We start from the raw sequence: 27447 nt of genomic DNA, 5'->3' as shown, positions 1-27447 counted from the left end.
TGATGTTTAACAGGTTATGTTCTCTACCACTTTTTGAACAGAGAAAGGTGGATACAACCGTTCCCTGCTGGGGATTAACACTGGGATCAACTCTCTGGGACGGGGCGAATGGAACAGCTGTGCTCTGTGGCTTGTTGTTAAGGGGCCCTGGACTTACCCATGTCTGTATACTGCAGCTTGGAAGTTGTAATTCTGTCCTGTTGAGCATTTGCTAGAAGAGAACTTAACTCTTCACTTCCCTCCACATATCTGAGACACACGTATCAAACCGTTCCAGGTGCTCCACTTTTCCTCTTACTGCCATAAGAATGGGGGATTATGATGACGTTACTGCCTTCCTGGGTCAGAAAGGACCTTATTTCTATAGGACTTTCTTTCTTCTGAACACACTTTTCATCTCCACTGGATTCTTTGGTCTGTTCATTGTATTTGTTGGAGCAACTCCCCCGCACCACTGCTTTATCCCAGACACGGGCAACCTGAGCGAGGCATGGAGGAAGGCCATCATTCCCATAGAGGTGGTGAACGGACAGGAGAAGGAGAGCAAGTGCAGCAGATACAGGCTGGATGTGGTCAGAAACCTGTCTGCTCTGGGCTACATCCCCGGCCTGGACGTCAACCTCACTGGGGTGGAGCAGGAGTACTGTGTGGATGGATGGAGCTACAGCAAAGATATATACCAGTCCACCATAGTCACTGAGGTGAGTATATGTTGCCCAGGGCAGTCATGTGTCACAAACATTTGGCCATGAAGTAGTGAATTGGTAGTACTACACCTAGTATGTTTCTTGCTTAGATAATTACCAGAATCATGTGTATCTAATCAAACATGCATGCCACTGACATTTGATTTGGAATTACAGTATTGGGAATTGTTGAGTGATCATCGTCACTGGGGAGGTGTTAACGGCTTTGGTAATTGCCTGAAACTTCCATTGGCATCAGTGAAAATGTGCAACATCCCCAGCTCCGGTCCTTCTCTTACACTTTTGGGGCAAATTAAATGTTGTTTTTCAGCATGGGTTTGTTACTAGAGCCTTCTGCTGCCACAGGTGCTGTCACTTCAGGAATAATGGGTCTGTTTTCCTGCAGTGGGACCTTGTATGTGACAATGAGTGGAAAACTCCTTTTGCCTCGTCGACTCTTTTTGTGGGTTTCCTGATTGGATCCCTGTTGTCTGGACAGCTTTCTGACAGGTACTGTTTCTCCCTGCAATCACTGTGTTCCGTCCTCGACCTGTAGATTGCATGTGGAAAGTCATACATTATCTGTTACCTCTGCCGACTAAACTGCTGTCCTATGATTGTAGCGCCCTCTGCTGTCAAAGCATAGACTTGTCTTACATCGACAACCCTATTCAATCAAAACTGGTAACCTGATCATTCGTAACTGGTAACCGGATTGATTATGTCTGATACATTTTTTAAATTGTTTTTCTCTATGAAATGTTTGTTTCATTGAACATTATTTTATTTTCCATTTAGGTTTGGGAGGAAGAAAGTTATTTTCGGCTCTCTTGTAGCCCAGTTGGTCTCTGTGCTCATTCAGGCCTTCTCTCCCTCATGGGAGGTTTTCTGCATTATGTTCACATTTGTTGGAGCCTCTCAGATATCCCTCTATATCAGTGCATTTGTACTAGGTAAGCATTGACATTAACTAATTTTATACAAACACAAACTGTTATAATCTATGAAATTCATTGAATAACTTGTAGCAATGTAACGGTGACCATGATCATAAATACAGACCACAGTCAACTTTAATTAGCTGGCCATCAAGTACATTCCATAACACCCAGGTATCATTTGAAAGTTATGCTAGGCATTGCTTCCGTCACTAATGGTGTTTCTTTCGAACAGCATGCCTACAGAATGGCTGGTAGTGAATGAATCAGTAGACATTGTAAACCTCAGTGAAATTAGCTTGATGTTTGATTATTCGTTGGACTTTGTGCCAAGTAATATTCATATAACAAATGACAGCATGTAGAAATCTCAGATTACATATACCGTATTTGGAGTAAAACCATACGTGACTTTAAATGCCCTGTTCATTTGTTTATTAGCCTATTTATTTTTGTGGAATAGAAGGACTACTCTAACAAGGCTAAATATCTGATTAAGGTTTAGAAATTGAACAATAGAGGAGAGAGTGGACGTCCTTGTTGTACCCCTTGACAAATCAAGTACTGTTTACACTAGGACCTCATCTATGCCTATTTACTTTTAAAAGAGGACAAAGATGGGATAATATTTGGTTCAATTGTTTTGCTAAATCATAGACTAAACTTGATCTCAGCAGACATTTAAAAAACATCTAAATAATAATTTCATATAAATTCTCTTCAACAGGAACAGAGGTGTTGAGTAAGTCCATGCGTGAAGTTTTCACTACTCTGGGGGCTTTTCTGCACTACTGTATCGGCTACATGACACTGCCCTGGATCGCTTACGCAATGAGGGAATGGAGAACACTTCTCATAATCCTGTCCAGTGTGTCCGTAGTGTATATCCCATTGTGGTGGTATGTTCTCAGTAAAAATTGTATGTTATAATATTCTGTATGTCTAAAGAAGTATTTATAAAACTTAACCAAAAATATAACGCCATAAAAATACAAGCACTGTTACTCACCTCACTATAAACACTGTCTTTGTCAGGTTCATCCCAGAGTCTCCACGTTGGCTATACTCTCAGGGAAGAGTAGAGGAGGCTGAGGCCATACTGAGAGACGCTGCCAAGAGAAACAGAGTCACAGCACCAGAGGTCATCTTTAAAGACACTAAGGTCAGTTTCACCATTTGTGTTTGTGAAATAAATATAGTTCAGTAATTCAGCTTATAAGAAAGAAACAACATGGCCCAAAGAGCATCTCTGTAGCCCGTTTACACCTGGTGCTAACATGCATCCTTTGTTCCGATCTGATTGTGTCAACATTTTTAGACAGGTGTAGACAATCAAAGGACATATTGTGATCTGATTGTGATTCGATCTTCCTTACCACCTCCAGAGGGAGTCAGGGGCACATGTGTCTGGATGTCTTACAAGTGTAGACAGATCTGGACACTGAAACCATTTAAATCATGCATATAGCCTCCCTCTAAAATCATTGACAGGTGCCACCATTGACTTATGGCATCAATGTTTCAAAATAAATATTATTTTATTATATTAAGAATACCTGTCAAATAACTTGCATACAGTAAGGAACCAGGAAATCTGGTCACATTGCAGACATAGTGGATGGACAAGAGACAAATTTTAATACCATGTGTAGACGCATGTTTGAAAATATGGGCACAATCAGAGTGTGGACAAGATCAGGGCACATATTAGAACCAGGTATAAACTAGGCTCATTACTGTACTTAATGGATGCTTATTTCATAATTTCAACAGTTGGACGTGGCATCTGCACCGAAAAACAAATATAGCATGATTGACGTTCTGAGAACCAGCAACATCAGATGTGTTACATTGATGTGTTTGTTTTTATGGTGAGTGTTATTATCAGAAATAATAATAATAATAGATTGGATTTATATCATATTAGGTTATAGCATAATGTTTTGGTTTGAAGCACTTTGACACACACACACACACACACACACACACACACACACACACACACACACACACACACACACACACACACACACACACACACAATAATTTGTAATGAATAAACTGGTGTTTACTTGATCGTTTTGAGTTTCATTCAAGCCATCTGTGTTGTATCTTTTCAGGATGGCAGTAAACATGGGATATTATGGACTCTCGCTAAACACATCCAATCTGAGTGGAGATCCTTATCTAAATAGTTTCTTATCAGCTCTTACTGAAGTCCCAGCATATGTAGTATCTACAGTGCTCCTCAGGAACTGTCAGAGAAGACCCCTACTGTCAGCTTTCCTCTTAATAGGAGGAGGAATGCTTTTCATGATCCAACTCATCCCTGAGAGTAAGACTTTGAATTTTGATTGTTTAAAATTGTATAATGTTATATAAGATCAAATCGCTAGACGATAAAAGATAATCAAAAATAACGTAACTGATTACCTACGTGACTACTTGGTAATCAAGTTAGATATTTTTTTCTACAGATATAGTGTTTTAATTGTAATAATTGTAAATCAACAAACGAAAATGTGACCGCAGAACTGTGATGCAGAACTGTGATGCAGAACTGTGATGCAGAACTGTGATGCAGAACTTTGCCACCTTTTTATGAAGGTGAGGTCCTGTGATGAAAAACAATATTACTAATAAGCACACAGGTTCAATACATCCTGTGTGAAGCATGGAAATGAGCAAACAGAGACTGCAAAGTACAGCTTGTTTTATTGATGTATTTAATAGCCTTACATAGCCTAAATGATTCAATCAATATTCAAGGTTGAAAACGGAGAGCTCCATACACAACAGTTAACATCTTCAGCGTCAGCGCTCCTACAGCAGTCCTGCAGTGATCCCTCACAACAAGTTACAATGCAATATTAACAATCCTATCAACAAGTTCACAAACAGAAGCATAAAATTTAAGAAGGGCATGCCCAGGGAGAAGGAGAGCAGATCTTGGCGAAATGGGCACGCTTGAGCAACTTCTGATTCGCTACCAGAACTGCTACTACTGGCATTTGAACTGCATGCACATTCACCCCTCCCCTCTTCCCAGGGCACGCCAACCTCATACAGAGAATGGGGAAGATCTGCTGAGCACTGGGTGAATACGTAGGTCAATCACACTCTGAAAAAAAGCTTGTATGCTCACATGTATCTCGATGTCTTTCTCTGTCCTGTAGATCTGCAAGGTGTTGCTATAGCTGTGGAGATGGTTGGGAAGTTTGCCTTCACAATGTCGTTCACCGTGGTCTACATCTACACCGCAGAGATCTACCCTACTGTTGTCAGGAGTGCTGGCGTCGGGGTCTGTTCTTCAGCTGCTCGGATCGGGACTATTGCAGCCCCATACGTCATCTACCTAGGTACAATCACACCTAGTGTTTATACAGTGCATTTGGAAAGTATTCAGACCCCTTGAGTTTTTCCACATTTTGTTATGTTACAGCCTTATTCTAAAATTGATTAAATTAATGTTTTTCCTCATCAAGGAAAAACAAATGTATTAAAAGTAAAAAACAGAAATACCTTATTTACATAAGTATTCAGACCCTTTGCTATGAAACTCAAAATTGAGCTCAGGTGCATCCTGATTCCATTGATTGTCCTTAAGATGTTTCTACAACTTGATTGGGGTCCACCTGTGGTAAATTCAATTGATTGGACATGATTTGGAAAGGCACACACCTGTCTATATAAGGTCCCACGGGTTGGCAGCGCAAGTCAGAGCAAAACCCAAGCCATGAGGTCGAAGGAATTATCCGTAGAGCTCCGAGACAGGATTGTGTCGGAGCACAGATCTGGGGAAGAGTACCAAAATATTTCTGCAGCACTGAAGTTCCCAAGAACATTGTGGTCTCCATCATTCTTAAATGGAAGAAGTTTGGAACCACCAAGACTCTTACTAGAGTTGGCTGCCCGGGCAAACTGAGCAATCGGGTGAGAAGGGCCTTGGTCAGGGAGGTGACCAAGAACACGATGATCACTCTGACAGAGCTCCAGAGTTCCTCTGTGGAGATGGTAGAACTTTTCAGAAGGACAATCATCTCTGTAGCACTCTACCAATCAGTTCTTTATGGTAGAGTGGCCAGATGGAAGCCACTTCTCAGTAAAAGGCACATGACAGCCCACTTGGAGTTTGTCATCAGGCAACTAAAGGTGCTCTCAGACCTTGATAAACAAGATTCTCTGGTCTGACGAAACCAAGATTGAACTCTTTGTCCTGAATACGTGTCATGTCTGGAGGAAACCTGGCATCATCCCTATGGTGGAGCATGGGAGGCAGCATCATCCTGCGGGGGATGTTTTTCAGCGGCAGAGACTGGGAGACTAGTCAGGATCAAGGGAAAGATGAACAGAGCAAAGTACAGAGAGATCCTTGATGAAAACCTTCTCCAGAGCGCTCAGGACCTCAGACTGGGGCCAAAATGTACCTTCCAACAGGACAACAACCCTAAGCACACAGCCAAGACAATGCAGGTGTGGCTTCGGGACAAGTCTTTGAATGTCCTTGAGTGGCCCAGCCAGAGCCCAGACTTGAACCGGACCGAACATCTCTGAAGAGATCTGAAAAGAGCTGTGCAGCGACGCTCCCCATTCAACCTGACAGAGCTTGAGAGGATCTGCACAGAAGAATGGGAGAAACTCCCCAAATACAGGTGTGCCAAGCTTGTAGCGTCATACCCAAGAAGACTCGAGGCTGAAATCACTGCCAAATGTGCAACAACAAAGTACTGATTAAAGGGTCTGAATAAATGTTTAAATTTTTTTTTTAGCGACGAAAGTCTAAAAAAACAGTTATTGCTTTGTCGTTATGGGGTATTGTGTGAAGATTGATGAGGAAAAAACACATTTAATACATTTTAGAATAAGGCTGTAATGTAACAAAATTTGGAAAAAGTCAAAGGGTCTGAATACTCTCCAAATGCCCTGTATACACAATTGGATACTTACAGAGTACAAACCCCATTACAATTTCATTGCACGTCATCCATGCATTCATTGTACCCAAAATCATGTTTTACAATGAATGTTTTTCATAAAAAATATTTTCATCAGTTAATAAGGTCTCTCTGTCTTCATGGACAATGTTCTTTGGTGTTCTCAGGGAGCATTAACAAGTACCTCCCCTACATTATAATGGGAAGTCTGACTGTCACCTCGTCCGCTGTGAACCTCTTCCTGCCTGAGACATTCCGCAAAGAGCTACCAGAGACTGTAGAGCATATGCAGCAATGCAAAGGGTATGCCCTACTCTGAAATACAGCATTGGAATGTTCATTTCAATTAAATGTATTTTATGATAATAACAAATATGAATTTTAAATCCAACTTTAATATCTTCACAGTTTGTGCAAAAAAGAGCCACGGAATGCCAATATCCTGAAGAAAGGAGGTGATACCCCAGCAATATTAAATGAGGTCAAACTCTGATAAGAAACCCTGAATTGACCAATCAGCTCTCCTTAATATGACTCAACAAAACTGTGCAAAGCAGGATACGCTCTATGATAATGTAGACATAATGTGTGGGGCACCAGTTGCTGCAACGCAGGACTGTACCACAGTACAAGCTACCTATTCTGAGGTGACATGGCTATGGAAATGCTTGTACTGTGTAAGTGTGAGGATTCCCGATAGAACAGGGGTTCTATTTTCTGTCAGCAAATAGCAATGTATAACTGCAAAAATACAGCAACAATACTGTATTACCCACAACGGTTGCAGCGAGATTTATCTCAAAACTTATTTTTTTATGATGTCCTTGGCAAAAAAGTATTTCGTCAGCGACCAATTGTGCAAGTTCTCCCACTTAAAAAGATGAGAGAGGCCTGTAATTTTCATCATAGATACACTTCAACTTCAACTATAACAGACAAAATGAGAAAAAAAAATCCTGAAAATCACATTGTAGGATTTATTTGCAAATTATAGTGGAAAATAAGTATTTGGTCAATAACAAAAGTTTATCTCAATACTTTGTTATATACCCTTTGTTGGCAATGACAGAGGTCAAACGTTTTCTGTAAGTCTTCACAAGGTTTTCGCACACTGTTGCTGGTATTTTGGCCCATTCCTCCATGCAGATCTTCTCTAGGGCAGTGATGTTTTGGGGCTGTTGCTGGGAAACACGGACTTTCAACTCCCTCCAAAGATTTTCTATGGGGTTGAGATCTGGAGACTGGCTAGGCCACTCCAGGACCTTGAAATGCTTCTTACGAAGCCACTCTTTCGTTGCCCGGGCGGTGTGTTTGGGATCATTGTCATGCTGAAAGACCCAGCCACGTTTCATCTTCAATGCCCTTGCTGATGGAAGGAGGGTTTCACTCAAAAGCTCACGATACATGGCCCCATTCATTATTTGCTTTACACGGATCAGTCGTCCTGGTCCCTTTGCAGAAAAACAGCCCCAAAGCATGATGTTTCCACCCCCATGCTTCGCAGTAGATATGGTGTTCTTCGGATGCAACTCAGCATTCTTTGTCTTCCAAACACGACGAGTTGAGTTTTTACCAAAATGTTCTATTTTGGTTTCATCTGACCAAATGACATTCTCCCAATCTTCTTCTGGATCATCCAAATGCTCTCTAGCAAACTTCAGACGGGCCTGGACATGTACTGGCTTAAGCAGGGGGACACGTCTGGCGGTGCAGGATTTGAGTCCCTGGCGGCGTAGTGTGTTACTGGTTGGTAGGCTTTGTTACTTTGGTCCCAGCTCTCTGCAGGTCATTCACTAGGTCCCCCCGTATGGTTCTGGGATTTTTGTTCACCGTTCTTGTGATAATTTTTACCCCACAGGGTGAGATCTTGCGTGGAGCCCAAGATCGAGGGAGATTATCAGTGGTCATGTATGTCTTCCATTTCCTAATAATTGCTCCCACAGTTGATTTCTTCAAACCAAGCTGCTTACCTATTGCAGATTCAGTCTTCCCAGCCTGGTGCAGGTCTACAATTTTGTTTCTGGTGTCCTTTGACAGCTCTTTGGTCTTGGCCATAATGGAGTTTGGTGTGTGACTGTTTGAGGTTGTGGACAGGTGTCTTTTATACTGATAACAAGTTCAAACGGGTGTCATTAATACAGGTAGCGAGTGGAGGACAGAGGAGCCTCTTAAAGAAGAAGTTACAGGTCTGTGAGAAATCTTGCTTGTTTGTAGGTGACCAAATACTTACTTTCCACCATAATTTGCAAATAAATTCTTTAAAAATCCTACAATGTTGTCTGTCATAGTTGAAGTGTACCTATGATGAAAATTACAGGCCTCTCTCATCTGTTTAAGTGGGAGAACTTGCACAATTGGTGGCTGACTAAATCATTTTTTGCCCCACTGTTTATTCTTACCTTTACTTTGGGTAACTTTTTGCACTGGAAAAGGCTGTTCAGAAAATAATTGGTTAGACTTGCTTGTTTTTTTGCTCTGAGTTAGACCGCTGTACAGAATATGGTAAAGTGTTTGTAGTGTAGAGGGTTAGGAATTTTTGCTTGAAATAATGTGTTTTTTGAGTATTGTTTTGCTGTGGCACATGGCCAATAATTATTTCTATTAGCATTGCTGGTGAACTAATAATGAGGTATCTTTCTCATTCTAGTAGTGAGTACCGCAAAAAATCGTTGAAAAGTGAATATTTTAATAAACGTTTATTATTGTCAGTTATTGTGATGCGAAGTTTATGCACCATCAAAAGTGTGACCAGACTCATTCATTGAATAAGACTGTAAACTACTACTAGGCAGGGCAAACCCATGTTGGTGATTTCTAATATATCATCAAAATAGATCAATCCCAGCACACTTATGGACTCATTCAATAAGTTTTACCTGGTTAAGTACAATACCATTGGAAATGTATGTTTAAAATTAAATGTACAGTACCAATTAAAAGTTTGGACACAACTACTCATTCCAGTTTTTTTTATTTGTACTATTTTCTACATTATAGAACAATAGTGAAGACATAAAAACTATGAAATAACACATATGGAATCATGTAGTAACCAAAAGAAGTGTTAAACAAATCAAAATATAAAGTAGCCACCCTTTGCATACTCTTGGCATTCTATCAACCAGCTTCATGAGGTAGTCACCTGGAATTAATTTAAATTAACAGGTGTGCCTTGTTGTGTAACCTTTATTTAACTAGGCAAGTCAGTTAAGAATACATTCTTATTTACAATGACAACGCCAAACCCAGACAACTGTGGGCCAATTGTGTGCCGCCCTATGGAACTCCTAACCACAGCCATAGTTGAACCAGGGACTGCAGTGATGCCTCTTGCACTGAAATGCAGTGCCTTAGACCACTGCACCACTCGGGAGCTTGTTAAACGTTAATTTATGGAATGTCTTTCCTTTTTAATGCATTTGAGCCAATCAGTTGAGGTAGGTGTGGTATACAGAAGATAGCCCTATTTGGTAAAAGAACAAGTCCATATTATGGCAAGTACAGCTCAAATAATCAAAGTCCATCATTACTTTACATGAAGGTCAGTTAATAAGGAACATTACAAGAGCTTTGAAAGTTTATTTAAGTGCAATTGCAAAAACCATCAACCTTTAGGATGAAACTGGCACTCATAAGGCTCACCACAGGTAAGGAAGACTCAGAGTTCCCTCTGCTGCAGAGGATAAGTTCATTAGAGTTACCAGCCTCAGAAATGGCAGCCCAAATAAATGCTTCACAGAGTTCAAGTAACAGACACATCTCAACAACAACTGTTCAGAGGAGACAGAGTGAATTATATATATATATATATATATATATATTTCACCAATAAGAGGAAGAGACGTGTGTGGGCTAAGAAACACAAGCAATGGACATTAGACGGGTGGAAATCTGTCCTTTGGTCTGATGAGTCCAAATTTTAGATTTTTGGTTCCAACCGCCGTGTCTTTGTGAGACGCAGAGTAGTTAAAAGGATGATGTCTGCATGTGTGCTTCCCACTGTGAAGCATGGATGAGGAGGTGTGATGGTGTGAGGGTGCTATGCTGGTAACACTGTCTGTGATATATTTAGAAATCAAAGGCACACTTAACTGGCATGGCTACCACAGTATTCTGCAGCGATACGCCATCCCACCTGGTTTAAGCTTAGTAGGACTGTCATTTGTTTTTTAACAGGACAATGACCCGACACACCCCCAGGCTGTGTGAGGGCTATTTGACCAAGAACGAGAGTGATGAAGTGCTGCATCAGATGACTTGGCCTCCACAATGATCTGACCTCAACCAAATTGAGATGGTTTGGGATGAGTTGGACTGCAGAGTGAAGGAAAAGATGCCAACAAGTGCTCAGCCTATGTGGGAACTCCTTCAAGACTGTTGGAAAAGCATTTCAGTTGAAGCTGGTTGAGAGATGCCAAGAGTGTGCAAAGCTGTCATCAAGGTAAATGGTGACTACTTTGAAGAATCAAAAATATAAAATATATTTTGATTTGTTTAACACTTTTTTTGGTTACCACATGATTCCATATGTGTTATTTCATAGTTTTGATGATGTGTTTACTATTAGGTGACAAGCCAAATTTCTTTAGCCTCCTGAGGTTGAAGAGGAGCTGTTGCGCCTTCTTCACCACACTGTTTGTATGGGTGGAACAATTCAGTTTGTCTGTGATGTGTATGCCGAGGAACTTTAAACTTTCCACCTTCTCCACTACTGTCCCTTTGATGTGGATAGGGGGGAGCTTTTCCCTGAAGTCCATGACCATATCCTTTGTTTTGTTGACGTTGAGTGAGAGGTTGTTTTCCTGACACCACACACTACACTCCAAGTGCCCTCACCTGATGGTGATTGCGTCGTCTGTGGACCTGTTGGGGTGGTATGCAAACTGAAGTGGGTCTAGGGTGGCCGGTAAGGTGGAGGTGATATGATCCTTGACTAATCTCTCAAAGCACTTCATGGTGACAGAAGTGAGCGCTACAGGGCGGTAGTCATTTAGTTCTGTTATCTTTGCCTTCTTGGGTACAGGAACAATGGTAGTCGTCTTGAAGCATATGGGGACAACAGACTGGGATAAGGATAGATTGAATATGTCCGTAAATACACCGGCCAGCTGTCCCTACCACATACGTCTCGTGTCTGAGCCATTGAATTGGGACTCCACCCTATACTGGCATTTAGCTTGTTTGATTGCCTTGCGGAGGGAATAACTACAATGTTTATATTCAGTCATATTCCTGGACCTCTTTCCATGGTTAAATGCGGTGGATTGCACTTTCAGTTTTGCGCAAATACCGCCATCCATCCATGGTTTCTGGTTAGGGTAGGTTTTTATAGTCACAGTGGGTACAACATCTCTAATGCACTTCTTTATAAACACACTTTCCAAGTCAGCATATAGAAGGCTGACAGTCTGTGTGATCAAAACAATCTTGAAGTGTGGCTTCCGACTGGTCGGACCAACGTTAAATGGTTCTCGTCACTGGTACATCCTGTTTGATTTTCGGTAGGAGCAAGAAGGCGTCGTGGTCGGATTTACCGAAGCGAGGGTGGGGGACGGCTTTGTATGCATTGCGGAAGTTAGAGTAGCAGTGGTCGAGGGTATTGCCCTTGCGCGTAGCGCAATCAATATGCTGGTAGAATTTCGGGAGCAATGTTCTCAAATTTGCTTTGTTAAAATCCCCAGCCACAATAAACGCAGCCTAGTCCAGTGAAGTTCTTGATGGCTGTCTTGGTGTCTGCTTGAGGGGAAATGTACACAGCTGTGACTATAACTGATGAGAATTCTCTAGGTAGGTAAAATGGCCAGCATTTAATTGTAATAATTTCTAGGTCGGGTGAACAGAAGGACTTGAGTTCCTGTATTTTGTTATGATTACACCATGAGTTGTTAATCATGATGTCACGTTCTGACCTTAGTTCCTTTGTTTTGTCTTTTGTTTTAGTATGGTCAGGGCGTGAGTTGGGTGGGATGTCTATGTTAGTTTGTCGATGATGTCTATTTCTGTGTTTTGCCTGTTATGGTTCTCAATCAGAGGCAGCTGTCAATCGTCGTCCCTGATTGAGAACCATATTTAGGTAGTCTGTTTTCCATTGTGTTTTGTGGGTGGTTGTTTTCTGTCTTTGTGTGTCTACACAAGACAGAACTGTTCCGGTTGTTTCTTTGTTGTTTTGTTATTCAGTGTTCAGTTTACTTTATTAAAAAGATGAACATGTACCATGCTGCGCATTGGTCCTCACCTTCTTCCCAAAACAGCCGTTACAGAACCACCCACCACCAAAGGACCAAGCAGCGTGGTAACGGGCAGCTGCAGCAACAGCGGCTGAAATCGCAAGACTCCTGGACATGGGAGGAGATTTTGGACTTCAAGGGACCCTGGGCACAGGCTGGAGAATATCGCCGCCCCAAGGCTAAGCTGGAGGCAGCGAAAGCCGAGAGGCGGTGGTATGAGGAGGCAGCACGGCAGCGCGGCTGGAAGCCCGAGACGCAGCCCCAAAAATGTATTGGGGGGGTCACACGGGGAGTGTGGCTAAGTCAGGTAGGAGACCTGAGCCAACTCCCAGTGCTTATCATCGAGAGAGAGGGACCGGGCAGGCACCGTGTTATGCCGTAAGGCGCACGGTGTCCCCGGTGCACGTACATAGCCCGGTGCAGTACATTGCAGTGCCTCGTATCGGCCGGGCTAGATTGGGCATCGAGCCAGGTGCCATGAAGCCGGCTCAGCGCATCGGGTCTCCAGTGCGTCTCCTCGGACCTGTGTACATGGCACCAGCCCATTCACATGGTGTCCCCGGTTCGCCAGCACAGCCCAGTGCGGCTATTCCACCTCGCTGCACTGGCTTGGCTACGGGGAGCATTCAGCCAGGTAGGGTTGAGCAGGCTCGGTGCTCGAGACCTCCAGTGCGCCTCCACAGTCCGGTCTTTCCAGTGCCGCCTCCACGCACCAGCCCTCCGGTGGCAGCCCACGCACCAGGCTGTCTCTCCGTCTCCTTTCTACAGGCAGCTGTCAATCGTTGTCCCTGATTGAGATCATATTTATGTAGCCTGTTTTCCATTGTGTTTTGTGGGTGGTTGTTTTCAGTCTTTGTGTGTCTACACCTGACAGAACTGTTCCGGTTGTTTCTTTGTTGTTTTGTTATTCAGTGTTCAGTTTACTTTATTAAAAAGATGAACACGTACCACACTGCGCATTAGTCCTCACCTTCTTCCCAAGACGGCCGTTACACATGAAGCATACAAACCCACCTTTTCTCTTCCCAGAGAGGTGTTTATCTCTGTCAGCACAATGCGTTGAGAAGCCCGGTGGCTGAACCGATTCTGACAACATATCCAGAGAGAGCCATGTTTCCATGAAACAGAGAATGTTACAATCTCTGATGTCTCTCTGGAAGGCAACCCTTGCTCGAATTTTGTATACCTTGTGGTCAAGAGACTGGACATTGGCTAGTAGTATACTCGGGAACGGTGGGTGATGTGCACGTCTACGGAGCCTGACCAGTTCGCCACTTCATCGGCCCCTTCTGCGGCGCCGTTGTTTTGGGTCGACTACTGGAATTAGATCCATTGTCCTGGGTGGTGGTCCGAACAGGGAATCCGCTTCGGGTATCGTATTCCTGGTCGTACTGTTGGTAAGTTGACGTTCTTATATCTAATAGTTCTTCCCGGCTGTATGTAATAAGACTTAAGGTTTCCTGGGGTAACAATGTAAGGAATAATGCAAAAAAACTATGTAAGGAATAATATAAAAAACAAAATACAGCATAGTTTCCTAAGAACTCGAAGCGAGGCGACAATCTCTGTTGGCGCCATCTTGTCTTGAACTCACTGAAGTCAGTGATTTCCCTGTTCCGAGTTTCCACCTGTTTTGAATGCCATGCTGGATTGACAGCATGACCAATGTTGAATGTTTATCCTTTTAAGCTTGGAAAAAGAGACCCAGACTTGGACCACACATCCACTCTACTGAATAGCAGGCTAGTGATTGCTTTGCAATAGTTGCAGTTAGCCACTGATTCCTTCCAATCCACTCATAGTTGAATTTGCGATTTCCAACTTGTTGTATAATGTAGTTGACATGATTAGTCCAATCAAAGCTACTGTAGATAGTGTGTTTTAATGTGGTTTTATCTGTGGACAATGACCATGAGCGTTCTTGGATGGGCACTTTTAATGTAACTCTTTGGGTTTAGAGTTACTTCTAATGTAACTCTAAACCCATAGAGCTTGAATTTTATAGCTTTCCCTGTAGATTTTGAGGTGACGTAGTGTCCCCAGGAGTGACAAAACACTGAGCCAACTAAGTTAAGAACAAATTCCTATTTACAATGACGGCCTAGCCCAGCAAAACCCGGACGATGATGGGCCAATTGTGCGCCGCTCTATGAGACTCCCAATCACAGCTGGAAGTGATTCAGCCTGGATTTGAACCAGGGACTGTAGTGTTGCCTCTTCAACTGAGATGCTGTCTAAGGTCTGTTAGGATCACCAGTTTATTTTAAGAATGTGAAATAATAGAGTGAATGATTTATTTTATCTATTATTTCTTTCATCACATTCCCAGTGGGTCAGAAGTTAAAATACACTCAATTAGAAATTGGTAGCATTGCCTTGAAATTGTATAACTTCGGTCAAATGTTTCGAGTAGCCTTCCACAAGCTTCCCACAATAAGTTGGGGGAATTTTGGCCCATTCCTCCTGACAAAGCTGGTGTAACTGAATCACGTTTGTAGGCCTCCTTGCTTGCACACGCTTTTTCAGTTATGCCCACAAATTTTCTATAGGATTGAGGTCAGGGCTTTGTGATGGCCACTCCAATACCTTGGATTTGTTGTCCTTAAGCCATTTTGCCACAACTTAGGAAGAATGCTTGGGGTCATTGTCCATTTGGAAGACCCATTTGTGACCAAGCTTTAACTTCCTGACTGATGATTTGAGATATTGCTTCAATATATCCACATCATTTTTTCCCCTCATGATGTCATTTATTTTGTGAAGTGCACCAGTCCCTCCTGCATCAAAACATCCCCACAACATGATGCTGCCACCCCTGTGCTTCAAGGTTGGGATGGTGTTCGTTGGCTTGCAAGCCTCCCCCTTTTTCCTCCAAACATAACGATGGTCATTCTGGCCAAACAGTTCTATTTTTGTTTCATCAGACCAGAGGATATTTCTCCAAAAAGTACGATCTTTGTCCCCATGTGCAGTTGCAAACCGTAGTCTGGCTTTTTTATGGCAGTTTTTGAGCAGTGGCTTCTTCCTTGCTGAGCGGCCTTTCATGTTATGTCGATATAGGACTCGTTTTACTGTGGATATAGATAAGTTGTACCTGTTTCCTCCAGCATCTTCACAAGGTCCTTTGCTGTTGTTCTGGGATTGATTTGCACTTTTCACACCAAAGTATGTTCATCTCTAGGAGACAGAACACGTCTCCTTCCTGATCGTTATGACGGCTGCGTGGTCCCATGGTGTTTATACTTGTGTACTACTGTTTGTACAGATGAACGTGGTACCTTCAGGCATTTTGAAATTGCTCCCAAGGATGAACCAGACTTGTGGAAGTCTACAATTTCTTCCCAGCCTGGTGCAGGTCTACAATTTTGTTTCTGGTGTCCTTTGACAGCTCTTTAGTCTTGGCCATAGTGGAGTTTGGTGTGTGACTGTTTGAGGTTGTGGACAGGTGTCTTTTATACTGATAACAAGTTCAAACAGGTGCCATTAATACAGGTAACAAATGGAGGACAGAGGAGCCTCTTAAAGAAGAAGTTACAGGTCTGTGAGAGCCAGAAATCTTGCTTGTTTGTAGGTGACCAAATACTTATTTTCCACCATAATTTGCAAATAAATTCATTAAAAATCCTACAATGTGATTTTCTGGATTTTTTTTGTTGTCATTTTGTCTGTCATAGTTGAAGTGTACCTATGATGAAAATTACAGGCCTCTCTCATCTTTTTAAGTGGGAGAACTTGCACAATTGGTGGCTGACTAAATATGTTTTTGTCCCACTGTATATGTTGATGTCTATAATAGATATAAAGGCTGTTAAGATATTCATGTTTCAAGAAAGGAGTGTATATATTTGGCCTGGCAAAGTCCTCACTGTCCAAGACTGAGTCAAGACTGAGTACAAATGTATCCAACACTGAGACACTCAATATGTGGTTTTGAGACCATACTACTACAACACTGCCTCAATACCACACCAGTGCACTGGTTGCCGGCTTATCGACTCATCGCACGGCCCAATCAGCCACTCAAAATGGTCTTGAGTGCCATCAAATCTGCCCAATTAGCTGATTCGCTTTCCAAACACCCGCTCTTTTCGACACACCCACTCGCCTATACTCGGTCGCCATATTGAGCTGGAGCTACCCATACTTGAAAAAATCTGGCGCTGTCAGACTTATAGTTTTTCTTTTAATCGGTAAAAACTTAAATAAAAACATGAAATGATGCCATTCAGTGTCTATGGGACGGTAACGTCCTACCTGGCCAACATCCGGTGAAACGGCAGAGTGCCCAATTCAAACTAAATTACTATAAATATTAAACTTTCATGAAATCACAAGTGCAATACATCTAAATAAAGATGAACTTGTTAATCCAGCCAAGGTGTCAGATTTCAAAAAGGCTTTACGGCGAAAGCAAACCATGTGATTACCTGAGGATAGTGTCCAGCACACAAATGCATAACAAGTCATTTTCAACCACGGCATCATAGGTACACTTCAACTATGACAGACAAAATGACAACGACTTGAAAGTTAGAAATAGCGATATAATATAAGCCTTACCTTTGAAGATCTTATTCTGTTGGCACTCCAAAAGGTCTCAGTTACATTACAAATGGTCCTTTTGTTAGATACATTTCTTCCTTATATCCATAAAAACTCAGTTTAGCTGGCGCACTTCAGTCAATAATCCACTCGGTTTCACTCCGTCAAAATGCATACAAAATGAATCCCAAACGGTACCAATAAATTTATCCAAACAAGTCAATCAACGTTTATAATTAATCCTTGAGTACCCTAATACGCAAATAAACAACAACATTTAAGACGGAGAGTTGTTATTGTCTTTACTGGAGATAAACAAAAAGAATGCGCTCTCTCGGCCATGCGCTTACAGCCAAAATGGGAGCCACTTAAAAAAACTACAACTTCTCCCTCATTTTTTTCCAAACAAACGGCCTGAAACTCTTTCCAAAGACTGTTGACATCTAGTGGAAGCCCTAGGAACTGCAATCGGGGACGATTTCGCCCTATTATAAAAGTGCCAGGCATTGAAATCAGTGGTATGCTGAATTCTTTTTATTTTTATGGTTTGTCCTCAGGGTTTCGCCTGCCATTTCAGTTCTGTTATACTCACAGACATTATTTTAACAGTTTTAGAAATTAAAGTGTTTTCTATCCAGATCTACCATTTATATGCATATTTTAGCTTCTGGGCCTGAGTAGCAGGCAGTTTACTTTGGGCATAATTTTCATCCGGACGTCAAAATACTGCCCCCTATCCCAAAGAAGTTAAGAGGTTGCTGTCAAACAGGCTGCTTATTATGCATAAGTGACTCTTTGGCTCAATCTGATCCTAATGCACACTCACTTGTCTGTTGCTTTTACAGAGCAAACTCTGACATGTGTCTCAGCCAATCATTAACTAGGTCTGGGAAGGTGTGTGAGATAAGGCTGCAGTTAGAGTGTCGTTGAGGTGGGCCCCTCTGGCCCCCTTCCCAGACGTTTCATCCCTCTTCAACTGTTGTCCTTACATCAAGGTTGAATTCCACCACCAGTGGACAGCGACATCCTATAATAAATTAACCCTCACTTTTAATGACCGTCCAATACATTACCAATACCGAGTGGGGCAATTCAAGGTGCAATGATATGTTATCTACCTGCTTTCAAGAGGGGTTGGTGCATGAAAGGAGAGAGCTCTGCTGTTTGTTGACGGTGTCTTATGGTGTTAGATGATATCCGACAACACTACAACAATGTCTGGAGCAGCTATAAAATGCAGGCAGTTTTCTGCAAGTGAATAAGTGACTGGACTCAAAGGTCAACTGAACACAGCAGCAACATGAGAGATTACGATGGAATCACAGCTTTCTTGGGAACATGGGGACCCTTTCAGCGGACAATCTTCTTGGCATTGGCCATCAGTATCCTGCCCAATGGGTTTACTGGTATTTATATAGTGTTTGTAGGTGATACACCGCCACATGAATGCTATGTTCCTGAGAAGTATAATATCAGTGAGATGTGGAGAAATGTGACCATCCCAATGGAGACAATAAATGGTGCATCGCAGCATAGCTCTTGCTCACGGCTCAAAGTGGAGACAGTTAGAAACTACTCTATCCTAAATATCATTCCAAATGTGGATGTCAACGTGAGTGAAATTGAGCTGGAAAGTTGCTTGGACGGTTGGAAATACAGCAAAGACGTCTACCAGTCAACATTCGTCACCGAGGTGAGAAATGTATTGCAAATCAATGCAAACATTATTAGCTATTCCCAAAGACCAAAACAATTCTTTGTGATAAAAAGAGTATGTAAAACAAATACGTGAATGATGAACTTTAAATGCTTACACAAACACTTCGGATTGCACTGTTGGGTTACCCAAACCCTTACAACAACAAATTACAGTACAGTACATTGCAGTTATGTTATAGTTGTACTGCAATTACTGCATCCAGAAACAAACCTCTGTTTTACTTTGCTGTCTAGTGTCGTAATTTAGCAATTCACCTGAGTTTATTTTGCAGTTATAGTGCAATTACTGCCGTTTAAAATAGCACTGTAACTGCACTTTCACTTTTTGTAAAAGGAGAGAAAGGGCATTTCTGTAATTTAGGAAATATGTGTATTTTGCAGTGGGATGTGGTGTGTGATAATGCATACAAAGTTCCCTTGACCACTTCAATTCACTACTTTGGTGCGCTGGTGGGAACGTTCATCTCTGGCCAGCTGTCTGACAGGTCTGTAATGTATACTGTGTACGTCAGTCCCGATAGAGAATCATCTCAGACAATGTGACCTTACATCATTTTCCATCAACAGGTTTGGAAGAAAGCCAACACTCTTTACTATGATGATAATCCAGAGTGTGGCCACTTTCGCACAAATATTCTCCCCAAACTGGCAGGCATTCACTATTTTTTTCTTCTTTGCTGGTGCTGGATCAGTCTCAAACTACGTCATAGCGTATGTTCTTGGTAGGTTCAAAATAAGCATATCTTGTATCTGCAGTATTTCTTGCACATTTGGTAAATTTACTGAACTTGCATATCTGGTCTTCAGGGACAGAAATACTGAGCCCTGGAGCTCGTGTGGTATTCTCCGCTCTTGGAGTGTTCCTGAGCTCTGCCATTGGCTACATGTTCATGCCGGCTGTGGCATACTTCATCCGTGATTGGAGGTGGTTGCTGGTTCCCATGACAGGCTCTGGAATAATATACTTCCCACTATGGTGGTAAGCATAATGAATTCCCACAGGAATGTGTTTGCCGCAAAACCTTCTACTATGTTAATGCTCTGTGTACTCTTCTTTTAGCGATGGTACTTCTTATCTCTGTCAAATACAAACATTAGCCCGATTTAACATAGGGCCTCAGTAACGTTTATATAACTGTGCATATGTATTGGTATAGGTTCATCCCAGAGTCTCCCAGATGGCTGCTCTCTCAGGGAAGAGTGGAGGAGGCTGAGGCCATACTGAGAGACGCTGCCAGGAGGAACAGAGTCACAGCACCAGAGGTCATCTTCACTCCCGCAGAGGTGAGCAAGCTTACTTAGCTACAGTTAGCTTGCATCATTTAATAAAATAAACCTTCCCAGGGATATGGAGTAACAAAAACCATATATAGAGGAATTACAAAAAAGTGCCTGTCTTTGATTCCCATGTAAAAATGTTAATATCTTTTTAGGCACCTATCCAGTTGAAGTCAAAGTCCTTTTTGCTGGTGCTGCAATACATAAACTGAATGAAGTTGATTAATAACCATTGTTAAATCATTTGAGAGACTAATGCATCCCTTCCTATTTTATGGTGTAATCCAGGTCATTCATCAGACAACTTGACCACTCACTCTGGCCTGACTCTAGTTTAGGTTTCTGAAGTGTTATTGTTTAACCAATGCAGTGTAGAACTGCAGAATAATGAAAGTGAGAAGGTGGACTCTGTGCTTACGGCGATGAAGGAAAGACACGGGGAATAAATACAGGGGCAATCTACTCTTAGCAATTTCATCCATTATGCATTTTGCTCTTCTGAATGATGTATCCTAATGATGATCCTAATGATGACTTATCTCCAGGTAGAAGATGCTCTGGCCATGAAGGACAAGAAACACAACATTCTGGATGTCATGAGGAGCAGCAATATGCTTTCAATTATAATTCTGTGTTCCCTTCTGTGGTAAATCTTAGCATCTGTTAACACAAATCCTACACAATCTTAAAGGAAAACTCCCCCACCCAAAAACTTTTTGGGGGTATTTGTTTCATTAGTCCATTGTTGACAAAGTCCCAAAATGTTTTGCTTGTCAGCAATCATGATATGTAACTTTCAAAATACAGAAATCCTCACATGATGCAATTTGCATCATATGACACAAAACACAGCATCATATTATGCAAAATGCAAAGTACGGGATGACTTCTTTATTTTGAAAGTTACATATCTTGAAAACTTGATTGCTGACAAGAAAAATATGTTGGGACTTTGTCAACAATGGACTAATGAAACAAATACCAAAAACGTTTTGAGTAGAATTGTCATTTAATGACTGAATATTACTTTGAATTTTACTTTGTTTGTGTCTGTTCGTCTACAGTTGAAGTTGGAAGTTTACATACACCTTAGCCAAATACATTTAAACTCAGTTTTTCACTATTCCTCACATTTAACCCTAGTAAAAATTCCCTGTTTTAGGTCAGCACTTTACTTTAAGAATGTGAAATGTCAGAATAATAGTAGAGAGAATGATTTATTTCAGCTTTTATTTCTTTCATCACATTCCCAGTGGGCTAGAAGTTTACATACACTCAATTAGTATTTGGTAGCATTGCCTTTTAAATTGTTTAACTTGGGTCAAACGTTTCGAGTAGCCTTCCACAAGCTTCCCACAATGAATTGGGTGAATTTTGGCCCATTCCTCCTGACAGAGCTGGTGTAACCAAGTCAGGTTTGTAGGCCTCCTTGCTCGCACACGATTTTTCAGTTATGCCCACACATGTTCTATGGGATTGAGGTCAGGACTTTGTGATGGTCACTCCAATACTTTGACTTTGTTGTCCTTAAGCCATTTTGACACAACTTTGGAAGTATGCTTGGGGTCATTGTTCATTTGGAAGACCCATTTGCGACCAAACTTCCTGACTGATTTTCTTCCCTCATGATGCCATCTATTTTATGAAGTGCACCAGTCCCTCCTGCAGCAAAGCACCCCCACAACATGAGGCTGCCACCCCCGTGCTTCATGGTTGGGATGGTGTTCTTCGGCTTGCAAGCCTTCACCTTTTTCCAAACATAACGATGGTCAATATGGCCAAACAGTTCTATTTTTGTTTCATTAGACCAGAGGGCATTTCTCCAAAAAGTATGATCTTTGTCCCCATGTGCAGTGGCAAACCATAGTCTGGCTTTTTATGCCGGTTTTGGAGCAATGACTTCGTCCTTGCTGAGCGGCCTTTCAGGTTACATCGATATAAGACTTGTTTTACTGTGGATATACGTGGTACCTTCAGGCGTTTGGAAATTTCTCTCAAGGGTGAACCAGACTTGTGGAGTTCTTTGCTGATTTATTTTGATTTTCCCATGTCAAGCAAAGAGGCACTGCATTTGAAGGTAGGCCTTGAAATACATCCACAGGTACACCTCCAATGGACTATGTCAATTAGCCTATCAGAAGCTTCAAAAGCCATGACATCATTTTCGTGAATTTTCCAAGCTGTTTAAAGGCACAGTCAACTTAACGTATGTAAACTTCTGACCCACTGGAATTGTGATACAGTGAATTATAAGTGAAATAATCTGTCTGTAAATAATTGTTGTAAAAATGACTTGTGTCATGCACAAAGTAGATGTCCTAACCGACTTGCCAAAACTATAGTTTGTTAATAAGAAATTTGTAGAGAAGTTGAAAAACGAGTTTTAATGACTCCAACCTAAGTTTATGTAAACTTCCGACTTCAACTGTAATTCATTCAACTTGTATATTTTATTTCCCTCTGCAGGATTATCATCACATGTGGCTACTTCGCCCTGATTTTGAACACCTCCAACCTCAGTGGAAATCCGTATATCAACTGCTTCCTGTCTGGAGCTGCAGAAGTGCCAGCCTATTTCATTGCCCTGTTGCTGCTCAGATACTGTCCCAGACAGTTTTGCCAGTCCTCCACTCTCTTCCTAGGGGGAGCTGTTATTCTCTTCATTAACATGGTCCCAACAGGTAAAATTCATTGACCGTCTCAGAGGGAGACCTCATTTACAGATCTTTATAAACATCACCTAATTTACACCTGATTGTCTCTCTATGTTTCAGACCTCCCAGGAGTGGCTATTTTCCTGGAGATGGTGGGGAAGTTTGGCATCACGGCAGCATTCTGTGTAGTGTACGCAGTCACGTCGGAACTCTTCCCCACTGTGGTGAGAAACATGGCCATGGGGACGTGCTCCATGGCAGCACGCATCGGAACCATCATCTCACCCTTCATCATCTACCTCGGTAAGACCAATCAATCAGTTAATTCATCAATCATCAATGTCAATATTGGACTGTTAAAGTATACAGTGCCTTGCGAAAGTATTCGGCCCCCTTGAACTTTGCGACCTTTTTCCACATTTCAGGCTTCAAACATAAAGATATAAAACTGTATTTTTTGTGAATCATCAACAACAAGTGGGACACAATCATGAAGTGGAACGACATTTATTGGATATTTCAAACTTTTTTAACAAATCAAAAACTGAAAAATTGGGCGCGCAAAATTATTCAGCCCCCTTAAGTTAATACTTTGTAGTGCCACCTTTTGCTGCGATTACAGCTGTAAGTCTCTTGGGTTATGTCTCTATCAGTTTTGCACATCGAGAGACTGAAATTTTTTCCCATTCCTCCTTGCAAAACAGCTCGAGCTCAGTGAGGTTGGATGGAGAGCATTTGTGAACAGCAGTTTTCAGTTCTTTCCACAGATTCTCGATTGGATTCAGGTCTGGACTTTGACTTGGCCATTCTAACACTAGATATGTTTATTTTTGAACCATACCATTGTAGATTTTGCTTTATGTTTTGGATCATTGTCTTGTTGGAAGACAAATCTCTGTCCCAGTCTCAGGTCTTTTGCAGACTCCATCAGGTTTTCTTCCAGAATGGTCTTGTATTTGGCTCCATCCATCTTCCCATCAATTTTAACCATCTTCCCTGTCCCTGCTGAAGAAAAGCAGGCCCAAACCATGATGCTGCCACCACCATGTTTGACAGTGGGGATGGTGTGTTCAGGGTGATGAGCTGTGTTGCTTTTACGCCAAACATAACGTTTGGCATTGTTGTCAAAAAGTTCCATTTTGGTTTCATCTGACCAGAGCACCTTCTTCCACATGTTTGGTGTGTCTCCCAGGTGGCTTGTGGCAAACTTTAAACAACACTTTTTATGGATATCTTTAAGAAATGGCTTTCTTCTTGCCACTCTTCCATAAAGGCCAGATTTGTGCAATATACGACTGATTGTTGTCCTATGGCTGCATCTCTGATCAGTATTCTCCTTGTATGAGCTGAAAGTTTAGAGGGACAGCCAGGTCTTGGTAGATTTGCAGTGGTCTGATACTCCTTCCATTTCAATATTATCGCTTGCACAGTGCTCCTTGGGATGTTTAAAGCTTGGGAAATCTTTTTGTATCCAAATCCGGCTTTAAACTTCTTCACAACAGTATCTCGGACCTGCCTGGTGTGTTCCTTGTTCTTCATGATGCTCTCTGCGCTTTTAACGGACCTCTGAGACTATCACAGTGCAGGTGCATTTATACGGAGACTTGATTACAGCCAGGTGGATTGTATTTATCATCATTAGTCATTTAGGTCAACATTGGATCATTCAGAGATCCTCACTGAACTTCTGGAGAGAGTTTGCTGCACTGAAAGTAAAGGGGCTGAATAATTTTGCACGCCCAATTTTTCAGTTTTTGATTTGTTAAAAAAGTTTGCAATATCCAATAAATGTCGTTCCACTTCATGATTGTGTCCCACTTGTTGTTGATTCTTCACAAACAAATACAGTTTTATATCTTTATCTTTGAAGCCTGAAATGTGGCAAAAGGTCGCAAAGTTCAAGGGGGCCGAATACTTTCGCAAGGCACTGTATATATTCAATCTTGTAAGACCTGGATCACTACCCATTCCGTTGTTCAGTAGAGATTAACAAGATTGAGTGGATGTATTCGACAATGTCGTTCACTGTTAATTTGGTTTTCTGATGTTCAGACCTCTCCGTTGATATTGAACATGTCTGTTTTATTTATTTGCAGGAAATTACTACAAGTACCTACCATACATATTGATTGGTAGCCTTGCAATACTTGGGGGTCTGTTCTGCTTCATTTTACCTGAGAGTTACGGCAAGGTTTTACCAGAGACCATCTTACAGATGCAGCATATCAAAGGGTGAGTTTGACTGTCCGTCCGTCTCTACGTACATTCCTCCATCCATCTTGATGAAGAATTGTTTCAAACATGCGTTTTCATCTTTTCTACAGGTGTCGATGCAACACAGACCAAGACACAGAAAACGTAGATAGCAAATCAGAGTATAGGAAGGAATCTAAATTGTAAATCTTGTACTTCTAAGCTAACATATGGAATTGTTTGTACATGGTCATACCATGGATCATTTAACTATTCGATTTTGAATTTTAGGACCCATTTAGGTATGAAAGAATATACTGTATATAAAAAAGTTAGTTGATAAAATATTGAAATTTGGCCTTAACTACTCTAACCCATGGAAACACAATGAATTACACATTCATAAACGGCAAAAAAGACAGTCAAAAAATAAAAAATAAGGAATAAGGTTTTGAAGTGTCTGTCCTAAATCTAGGAGATATAAGAAATTCAGGAAATATATATATTTTTTTACAAATACTTCCATTCATTTGTATGGGTTACCTTAAGACTAGTCCCGTGACACTTATGGGGGTCGTAAAGCAAAACGGAGAACACCATCATGTTCATGAGATTCCCCTTGCCACAGTCCTACAGTATAAGCTTGTAGCCCAAATGGATCATACACTGCAGACAGAAGTTGGCACATCAGCATTACCAAATTCAGATGAGTCATGTGGAGCTTGTGGGGGTCACAGAGAAAGATGGAGAACCATTGTGTATGTGAGACGTTTTCGTGAGAAGAGCGATTTTCAGGATGTATCAAGGTCTGACAAACACTGCTGTAGCTCGGCCACTTTCCTCTGCAGATGCGGAAGGACAACATAGCCTGATGATGTGGATTGAGAAACAACCCAATGCAAAATACATACAGTATCTCTAGCATACACAGACAGATTTTGATGGGGATTATTATGTAACTTCGATTGATGCACAGGTGCTTCAAAAGAATGTTAAGGATTTTTATATGAATGTACTGTACACCGAAACATCATACAACCAGCAGGCAAAACGAATGGTGAAGTTACAAAACTTATCACAGCATTTGGACATTAATCGTGAAGAGGTTAAAAGATAAAGACAAGTTCCTCTTGAATTAATGTGGATGCCTGGCTAAGACAAGATAACTACATAACTCTTGAGTTATGCATGAAGAGTCCTATAACCTTGTAGCACTATTGTTAGAGAGGGGTAAAGATAAAGATTTTGTTCAGGCGCCAGGCAGGTATTAACCCCGCCGAAAGGAAAAGAGTTGGATTGATAGAGTAGCACTACCACAGACACACACATCAGCAGAAGAGACTGCCTTGAGTGTAGCTTGTTTTCCAGATAGCCAGTGGAGAGAAAAGATAAGACACACCATATGAAACACACATCACAGCACAGGGGTAACCCAACCAATAATACCTCATACAATAATAACGGCAGAGAAATTTAACGGCAACGTCCTAGAAACAATTTACAAGAAAGAACTCAGTTATCAACATTAGAGGATTTGCAATAATCTGTATTACCTCCCAGTGGAGGAGTGCAGAGGGTTTGAATGGGGGGAGAGGGTATGGGTGTTCATAGACAAAACCAAGGCTTTAATTAAAATGCCCAAAATCTTCTCGGCCACATATCAATAGTACCACATCGCATCAATACAGTTCAAATAACAATACACAATAAACTCGCAAAGCAACCTCCCTTTAACTAAAATGATAATCCAGCGACACTGAACATCAAAGGGAAGCACATTGGTGAAAAAAAAGTCTGCTGCAGTGAAAAGCCCAATAGTGGGAAGCGAGAGAGGAGGTCTTAGCTGTTGACTTCAGGCTTGAAATTGCACTGTCTGTCCAGCTTATGGTTTGTTTGTTGCATGTCAAAGCTTTGCAACAATGTTGCTACTAATCCATGCGATCAATAACCGGTGCAGTCCCAAAAGTGAACAACCACGACCTAGAGCGTTAACACCAGTGATCGGGTTAAAGACTATACAAACTAAGCACTCTGAAAATAAACAAGACTTCTGCCTCGTTGCACACACTGTCAAACTGCCATGCCAACCAGGAGTGTTTTACAGAGAGCCGGAAGAGCTATCTATATTTCCTCTTTTCTGACTGCTGATGCACTCTTAAAGTGGCAGTGCATGGTAAAGGCTCCGTGGTGGATTTCATCACACTCCTCCCCCCATGATAAAACAAAGCCTGTAGAAACAGAGATGATGAAGACTTTGGCAGGTTCATGTTCCTGCT

General features: G+C 41.6%; 2 protein-coding genes across 2 annotated transcripts; both read left to right on the top strand.

Moving 5' to 3' along the window:
- Positions 1-268: 268 nt before the first annotated feature.
- slc22a5 (solute carrier family 22 member 5) lies at positions 269-9499 on the top strand. Its single transcript, XM_064979258.1, has 10 exons — positions 269-701; positions 1093-1196; positions 1485-1639; positions 2352-2523; positions 2660-2786; positions 3398-3495; positions 3745-3959; positions 4801-4983; positions 6726-6861; positions 6967-9499. Exons 1-10 carry the CDS (start codon positions 309-311, stop codon positions 7049-7051), a joined length of 1668 nt encoding a protein of 555 aa, XP_064835330.1. The 5' UTR covers positions 269-308; the 3' UTR covers positions 7052-9499.
- Positions 9500-18456: 8957 nt separating this feature from the next.
- LOC135550955 (solute carrier family 22 member 4-like) lies at positions 18457-25622 on the top strand. Its single transcript, XM_064982256.1, has 10 exons — positions 18457-19020; positions 19428-19531; positions 19614-19768; positions 19854-20025; positions 20204-20330; positions 20870-20970; positions 22791-23005; positions 23099-23281; positions 25075-25210; positions 25303-25622. Exons 1-10 carry the CDS (start codon positions 18628-18630, stop codon positions 25376-25378), a joined length of 1662 nt encoding a protein of 553 aa, XP_064838328.1. The 5' UTR covers positions 18457-18627; the 3' UTR covers positions 25379-25622.
- The last annotated feature ends 1825 nt before the right edge of the window (positions 25623-27447 follow it).

The sequence above is a fragment of the Oncorhynchus masou genome, chromosome 12, assembly GCF_036934945.1.
Source record: "Oncorhynchus masou masou isolate Uvic2021 chromosome 12, UVic_Omas_1.1, whole genome shotgun sequence".
Lineage (NCBI taxonomy): Eukaryota > Metazoa > Chordata > Actinopteri > Salmoniformes > Salmonidae > Oncorhynchus > Oncorhynchus masou.
Note: the sequence above shows the minus strand (reverse complement) of the source record. Positions and strands in the feature narration are given on the sequence as shown.